This window comes from Mytilus californianus, unplaced genomic scaffold (genome assembly GCF_021869535.1).
Source record: "Mytilus californianus isolate M0D057914Y unplaced genomic scaffold, xbMytCali1.0.p SCAF_3, whole genome shotgun sequence".
NCBI classification, from domain to species: Eukaryota; Metazoa; Mollusca; class Bivalvia; order Mytilida; family Mytilidae; genus Mytilus; species Mytilus californianus.
Window position 1 is genome coordinate 47324537 of NW_026262679.1, and position 8880 is coordinate 47333416.

Consider the following 8880-nt stretch of genomic DNA (forward strand, 5'->3'; position numbering starts at 1 on the left):
GCGCCATCTGGTGTTAACATTAGTGCCCTGAAAATTAACCTTTCACTTACCCACCGTGAGTTTGACAGTTTCAGTAAAAACTAGAGTCTAGAACACACCCGCGAAATCGCGGGTATTTAGAGCTTGGTTGAAAGTATGTAAACTGTTATAGGGTGAATTTTTGTAAAAAATTTTATGTCTGGAGAAATTCAGAAAAGGTATCAAACTGAGTCATAAGCACTTGGAGACAGGACAATTATTTTAAGCCCTCTCCCTTTTTTCCAAAGTCTGTTATTTTTTTGCTCTCTGTTAAATTGCATGATTTTCGCGTTTCTGTATACTATGACCATAGAACTACATATAATATAAATAAAGTGTATTTGCTATTAACTATCAATTCCATCCACGGCGATCACTGCTATATAATTTATATAGAGAGTCTCTATATATTATAGGATTATAATCATAGTATAATGCAGAATAACGCGAAAATAATTGTCCTGTCCCCGAGTAATTATGAAAATTATGTTTAAAGAGGGGAGTAAAGGGAGGTATCTGCACGATCGAAAGAACGCGAAATAAAATTGCCATTTCACGATGAGCGAACAATGAAAAAATTCTTGCACGTTGATCTTTTTATCGATTTCAAGAAACATGGTGAATAACGAACCTTTTTCACGGCTGCACATGAAATAAAAAGTGGCAAAACATGTTGCTCGAAAAAAAAACCTTTACCCCCTCTTTTAAAGTTTAAAATCGGAAGTCTTGGGTATGACTTAAAAGTCGGTCTGATGACGGAAACAATATCCGGAAGCCTTTTTCTTCGTTTTTCTCCCAAAATAACACAAACTGAATAATCATAAGAATGGATGACAAATGCGACTATGCATGGTACCTATAGGACACAGAGGCATGATGATTAATTTATTGGGGAAGGAAGAGAAGCGACACACAAAATGAGGTCTTCTCGTTTAATAGTATAGATACTTGGGAGAACCTATAACCCTGTATTGTAATACTACAAGTAATACATTGTACTGAATTTTTGCCATAGAATGTGAAGTTATGTGTTAATACAGTTTTATTACTGTTTAACATAGATATAATATGGAGTTCAGATTACTGCAGAAATTCTGTGGAGATTTTTTGATATTCACTTAATTAACCATACAGAATCCAAGGAAGAGTTTATTGTTCCATTATATATTCAGTGACATGTAATGTACATTTTACGTGATTAATTGACTATGGACAATGATGGCGAATTATCTTTGTATATCCTTGGTTATATTTATTTTGACATAAGATGGTAATAATTCATATTAAAATATAACTAGTCATGCTAGTCCTGATCACACATACTTTCATCAAATTAAAAACATATTATATCACTCACAGGTGAAACATATTTCTTTGATGGATAGAAGAATTCAAAAGATATACCAACTCATTGCATTAGATAGATTGGAATGGAAATGGAAGTTTGAATATGTGTAAGCCAAAACATGTTCAGTTGTATAGAATTTCAGAGATGTAATCCATCAATATGTGTCCAAAGATATGAATTGATGTCCACAAGGACAATTTAGGTAAGATATATTATGATATAAAAAATTAGTCTTGAAGAGCAATCATAATACGTTGTTTGTAATAAAATGTATCAACAACTTAAAGCTTTGAATATACATGTACAGGATAGACCAAATGTACCAACAGGAGCATTTCAAATACAAAATGTAGGTGTCAGCTCATCAGATATTGAAAGGGCTCTAGGAGCTTGAAATGTTCCTGAGTAGAGAGTTAAATGTCTATATGTATTCCAGATTTGATTGAAAATACAAAATTGTATGTAGATCATCATGCTTGTTTCAATATTTTGTTTAGATTATTTTATGTAACCCTTAATGGCTTTGTTAATCCCCACTGAGATTAAGAAAGAGATAGAGAGAGAGTTGAGAACTCAAAAATCTAGTTTAACTGCCACATGTTAATTTTAATGTGGCTGAAAATTTAGATATCTTGTCAGTCATGTCAGTGGTTGTCTTTTGTTTTCTTAATGTTTTATCAAATATGGTATGTTGACCTTATGTTGCTTTTATTTTGTTGGATGACATTTTGTACATGCATGGGCCATGACGGCAATAATGCCTCATAAATTACCCTAAAATCTATTGGAGATAAAATTTTCATCTTTTTCTGAAACTTCATGAATAATCTGAACCAAATTTATCAGGTATATTATATGGAAGATCATTCATATGAATATATTATTTCAGTATGATGGGATAAACATTATGGGTTCTTAATTCTCAGGAGTCAATTTTTAAATTTTTTGTCGTGGGAAGTACAAGACCACTTCTTTTGAAACTTCAAATGAATGATTATTGGCATATATCATCTATTGAGAATCCTTGTTTTGTATTGATCAGGTAGCATAGAAGAATAAAATGCATAAATAAATGTTATGTCTTTTTAAAATATTTTCAGAGAAAACATGGATGTTCAGAAAGATACTCGACCAAATGCAGCCGATATGATATCTTTACTGGAGACCAATATTGTCTGTACAGTGTCCCATATTGAAGAACTAAAAGCATATGAAGACAGGAATTTTTATTTAAGAATTGTAACGAGTGAACAAAACCAGTGTGATTACATAGGGAATTTAACAGAGTTTGTAGTAAAAGTGACAAAATGTGAAGAAATGAGCGAATTAAAGTGGAAATCTCTTAAGAAAATATTGAACTGCCTTCTGCATAATGGTTTTACCTGCACAAAGTTATTAACTTCATATAAGATGGAGAAGAATGGTAAGTTTATACATGTATAATTTTGTACAATGATTATTTAAAACTTGGGACTACAGTCACTGTGCATTTGTATTTGGACTTTTCGAGAGAAAAAATTATATACTTTTATCCACATTTTTTATCTTATTCGTATATTAACTTTCATTTTAAATGTTTAAAGGGGGATAACTCTTTTATTGTTTACTATGTGTATGCAGCTTTTAGACATAAAGTCCCCAGTTTTTCCAATGTAATATGTTTTTAGTTTTATTTTAATAAATAGTTTATTAGCACTGATTCCTTTAAATGAATTAAAATATTGGCTACAAACTAGTACATTGAAAAAAGAACACAAGATACAATGTGCATGTCCACTAAACACAATACTGAATAGTAGAAGATGCAAGGTACATTTGTATACATCAGTGAGATATTTTTTCCTATTCTTATCTTGCTTTTACATTTAAGTTTTGAATGATAAGCATAGTCTTTCTTCAACAATGAATAGCATATAAATAGAGATTAAATTGAAGTTTCATCTCATACTTTGAATTCAGAATACTGTGCTTTACTAAAGATAAGATAAAACTAATCAATTAGAATCTGGTATAAATTACTTTTTGTGATATGTGCATATATATATTTTGTTTTATAATTTCAGGAAAAAATTATTTAGTACTACTTTTGAATTACATACAAGGAAGCCCATTGATGTACCATTGGTCAAAACTTAATAAGGCTATGGTGATTAAACAAGTGGGAGAAATGGTAGCTAATTTACACAACACATTACAGGTATGTTAATCAGAGACCAATCATGGTAAAGAAGTAGGGTAAATATGGATGACCTCAAAATTGATCTTGAAATGCACAGAACAGACAGTGAATTATTATTTTAAGCAGAAAAATGTTGATCTGATCACAATGCTTATGATATTACATCACAGTAAAAACCAATTGTTCATTAACATCATTCACGCCGATTTACCTCAGGTCAAAGGGTGTAACTCATTCACAAAAAACAACTTGAGATTGGTCTCTTCTTTAGAAAGTCATCTAAAGCTGTGTTGATCTTTTAATGTCTTTAGTGGTAAAAATAATAATTGCAAATCAAATAATGTTGTTGTTTTGTAATTCACGTACCAATGTACATTTTTCCTCGAAGTTCTGTAGTGTTAATTTTATTTAACTAACCAGTCATTCACAACTCCTTTGTAATTTCTAATCTGTCTTCCATTGATATACTGCCACCCTTGCATATTGCCCAATATTTGCTTGGTCCAAAAAAGTTGGGATTAGTGAGGGAGCACTGTATAAATAGTTATTTTCTTAATTAACAAGCTCATGTTTTTGTTCAATAAGGGATTTAATGTCAATTACGAAAATCTGACTTTGTGTCTAAATGCTTGTAGTATATAAACAACTCTTTAAAGTACAATTTTTAATTTGCATTTTAGACTTTAGATCCTTCATTGTTGGCTGCAGAGAAAGATGAAGAAGATGCCTGGGTCCTAGAAAATGCCAGTGTTATGTTAGGATATTTAATTGCAATCAAGGTACTAGGTTAATAAGTTTTCTTAGAACATCCTCCTGCTGATTCATCTCATATTTTTAATCATTTGATTTATTTATGTTATTGGTAAGGTCTTTATCAACCAGATATATATTATTTCACATAGTGGCTGGGACTTAAAAAATTATGTAAATTGGAAATTAATATGTTTGACTAGACTTTTTCAAAATATACCTGTGCATATTTACCTGACTAATTAGTATGTAGCTGCATATTGATGAATATGCAAATGTTTTAATTCAATGGAAGATTTTCTATCAAATACAAATTCTGAATTTGTGGAGGTTTGTAGACATATCATTAGACTGTGGGTTTGTAATTTTTTGTTTTCAGACTCTACACAGAAAAAATCAATAGCAAATATGAACATCCTTTGGTATAATAACTTTTTGTTTTGATGAAAATCAGTACTCTGTACTACAGTACAAATAAAAGTTTTAAGTTCACATTGTTTTTAATTTCATTTTCTTTTTTTAGGATGATAAGGAAAGGGAGGTAATAGAATCAATAATTAAACAGTTTATTATCTTAATGGAGCAGAATGGAGAACATTTTACAAGAGGTAAACATGTTATTTAATTATCGCATTGGTTGATTCATGACTGATACCCAGATAACATGCTAACCTTGGAGTGTGGTAGGTCATGGGTTTGAACCCATGCTGGGTAAAACCAAAGATTTGAAAATTGGTATTTACTGCTTCTCTGCTTACCATACAGAAATTTGTAGTAAGAGCAAAGACTGGATGTCTTGCAGTCACAGTAATGTAACCTAGTAGGATGAAATGTCTTCTGAATGTTACACTAAACTAGTACATAAACTGGAGGCTCTTAAGAGCCTGTGTCGCTCACCTTGGTCTATGTGCATATTCAACAAAGGAAACTCTCCAACATTGTAGACAAGAACAGAATTCATGACAAAAATCTCTTGTTTTGTTGATCTTAAATTGCTGATCATTTTATAGTCAGTTTAGTTTCTCTCTATTTTCTTTAGTTTTTGCTCAAAACACAAAAGAGGGTTAAAAAAATCCTCATTTAAGGGCAATCACTCATATAAAGGGTGACAGTCTAATAACTATATTGGCAAAATTTGACTTGTTAGTAGATCTTGCCTTGCTGATCATTTTTGTGATTTAAAGTGTCAATTTATCTATTATAATTTTTATCATATTAGGCAAAACGCAAAAAAATGATAACAATCGTCATTAAAGGGCAATAACTTCAATAGGGAGTTGTAGGACGATTTCCTCCATATTGTCTAAATTGTAGATCTCGTCTTGCTGATCATTTTTGCTAATTTAAGTTTCTATCTTTCTATTATAATTTTTAAGATATAAGGCAAAAACGCAAAAAATTGGTGAAAATTGTCATCAAAGGGCAATAACTCTAATAATGAGTTGACTGACGATTTCGACTCATAGACTTATTTGTAGAACTTTTTTTGCTGATCATTTTAGCATTTTTAAGTTTCTCCCTATCTATTATAGTTTTCAAGATAATAGGCAAAAATGAAAAAAATGGTAAAATTTGTCATTTAGGGCAATAACTCCTATAAGAAGTCATCTGACAGTTTTGATGTATATAAACAATTGGTAGAGCTCAACATTCTGAACATTTTCGCCCCGACAGATTTTCTCTATTTTTAACAGTTTTCAAAATAATAGACAAATCTTGCATTTTACCCCTATGTTCTATTTTTAGCCATGTCGGCCATCGTGGTTGGTAGGCAGGGTCATCGGACAAACTTTTTAAACTAGATACCCCAATGATGATTATGGCCAAGTTTGGATAAATTTGGCCCAGTAGTTTCAGAGGAGAAGATTTTTGTAAAAGTTAACGACAACAGAGGCCAACAGACGCCAAGTGATGAGAAAAGCTTACTTGGCCCTTTGGGCAACTTTAGGTCAACATGTGGCCTAGTACAAAGCAGGGTTTATATCTTTGTAACATTTAAATATTCTCATCCTGAATATGCATTGAATTTTCTATTGGACATGAAACAGCAACACCAACCAATGAATTACAGGCTCCCAACGTGAGACAGGCACATATAGAATTTGAAGTAGTTAAAAATGTTTGTGAGCGCTCAACCCTCCCCTAACCTGGAGATCGGTTACCGTTAATACATAAAAAAAAAGTTTGGACCGTACTCTACCATATCCACCCTATACAATAAGGTCTTCCTGTACTGTGTAAGATAGAGATGGCACATGATGATCGTATGTGTAACCTTCTTTTCAAACAACGCTTATTTGACAACAATTAAATGCTTCAATTTTGTATAGATTGTAAATTATCCCAAGACATCTTGGTATAGTCATAATGATATATATTTATATATCCTTGTACTTTTGCAGGAATAGTTCATGGAGATTTACATGATATGAATCTAATTGTGAACTGGAAAGATGGTCAACTTCAGCCACATTGTCATTTTTCTGGGAATTATACAGTTCAAGATCTGTTTGGAATAATAGACTTCAGTGATATGTGTGTTTCCTGTTATATTTATGAAGTTGGACAGATTATTCGTGATTTAATGGTTTCAACATGCCCAGATAATTGTTATATAGTGGCAGTTACCTTTTTGTCAGGTTATTTGAAATGCAGAAAATTAAATCAACATGAACTAAGTATTTTGTTTATTTCTATAATGACATCACTTTGTCAGTATTATGTTATAAGTGAATATAAATTCCATGGACAGTCTGACAATGAATATGCAACACTAGGTGCAAAAGAAGCATATCATTTGATTATGGAATTTCATAATACAAATGATATTTTTATGTCATTTCTGTCAAAGTTCTTACAAAATGAATTTCACATTGATTTGATACATTCCTCCTAGGTAATAAAATTTAACATGATTCATTTACACCTTTTTATTTTTAAAGAAAGTCTTATGTGTCAAAAGAATGAATATGCATGAAAAGGTTGCCACTGGAGTATCTGAATATGAAGCAACAATATAGACTTTATCACTTTTTGGATATCTGTGAGACTTGACCCAAGAAATTGAAACACTTGAAATCAGTGGAAAGAAACATAGGTGAACTAGTATACATTGTTTAGGGGCCAACTGAAGCCCACCTCTGGGTGCAGGATTTTCTTGGTGTGTTGAAGACCCATTAGTGGCCTTGGGCTGTTTTCTGCTCTTTGGTCGGGTTGTTGTCTCTTTGATGCATTCCCCGTTTTTATTCTCATATTTGTAGCTTACAATTATAACAGCTTTTGATTCAAACCAGCTGTGTACAAATACTGCACTGATGCACTGACATGGTTTATCAAACATTTAATTTTATTCCGGCTTATACTAAACTTGTACGAGTAAGTCAGAAAATTGACTTCAATGCTTACAGCATTTCTCTGCCCTTTTCTGGACATTGATATATGATTTTCCATAGGATGTATTCAAAGTGAAAAGGATTACACAAAATGTACCTGCTTTTCTCTGTTTTGTCTTTTTTGTTTCTTTTAAAGTGATAATTCTCAGTTCTTTTTTTACGAGTTTATTTTAAAAAGTTGATGAAATTCAAACCTGGCGTACATACTGGTAAAAAATAGTGATCATTCCAATACTTTCTATTTAAAATTCTAAAATGACGTGCTGCTTTCGCTTTGTACACAACAGTGTGATAAAAATCTCGATGTAGCTATACTTAGCGCAGACTCAGAGATTACATATTGATGGCTGTTACTATTTACCTCCCATGTAAATCCACATGTATCGTAACCTATTGTGCAAACACCATGTCGATTTCGTTGTGTTCAAATTGAAATTGAAAAAGAAACTACAGAACTGTTATTCCTATTCTAATGCATAATTAAAAGAATTAATGCACAAGAGCTTAAAAATGTATAAAATCAAAATAAAATTCCGGGAAATTTTGTGAATGATCTTGGCGCATCAACGTCATGTCATAACATGACGTCATACGAATGAGAACTCTCAATCTCAAAGTTTTACATCACGTATATGTCCTAAGTTCCGATAATATCACATTAAAGTGGAGTTTTTGAGGTAGGAGTTATTTCATTTTCTATTCATTGCATTTGCACATTTGTGGATTTCAGCAAGTCAACATGGCAGCTCACTCCTTAGTTACTACATGTCAGCTGTGGATTTGACAGTAAATAGTAGCCAACGAAAAAATGTTTGGGTTAAGAATTATAAGGATTGAACACCTTTTTACTACTGGTTATTTAAGAAATAATTCTAGCAAGACTTAGATTTATTTGAAATTTGAAGATTTTGTCTTACAGGGGGTAAATTAGAACAGCCATTCCCACGGCAATCTTACCTTCGCTTCAGTTTTTAAATTACCGTATTTGTCCTATTAGAATCGAAATAATTCATGGAAGCCATAGATTTGTTGGACATTTAACGCTCAGGATAAAATTCGAATATCAAGGCCCAGGCCATGTGTAAATGTCCAACAAATCTATGGCATCCATGAATTATTTCTTAAATAGTATTGCACATGCTAAAATGTCTTGCCTACTTTACTTATAGTATCTGAGAATCTGACATAATTAC

General features: G+C 31.9%; 1 protein-coding gene across 3 annotated transcripts; it reads left to right on the forward strand.

Annotated features, from left to right (window-relative positions):
- Positions 1 to 6: 6 nt before the first annotated feature.
- LOC127734714 (hydroxylysine kinase-like) lies at positions 7 to 7214 on the forward strand. 3 transcript variants are annotated; one of them, XM_052244728.1, is made up of 7 exons: positions 7 to 55; positions 1378 to 1568; positions 2467 to 2789; positions 3430 to 3563; positions 4226 to 4324; positions 4819 to 4903; positions 6698 to 7214. In XM_052244728.1, exons 3-7 carry the CDS (start codon positions 2474 to 2476, stop codon positions 7189 to 7191), a joined length of 1128 nt encoding a protein of 375 aa, XP_052100688.1. In that variant the 5' UTR covers positions 7 to 55; positions 1378 to 1568; positions 2467 to 2473; the 3' UTR covers positions 7192 to 7214. The 3 variants fall into 3 exon arrangements, with proteins under 3 accessions (XP_052100688.1, XP_052100687.1, XP_052100685.1); XM_052244727.1 differs by having other exon boundaries at positions 18 to 133; XM_052244725.1 differs by having other exon boundaries at positions 24 to 197.
- Positions 7215 to 8880: the final 1666 nt, after the last annotated feature.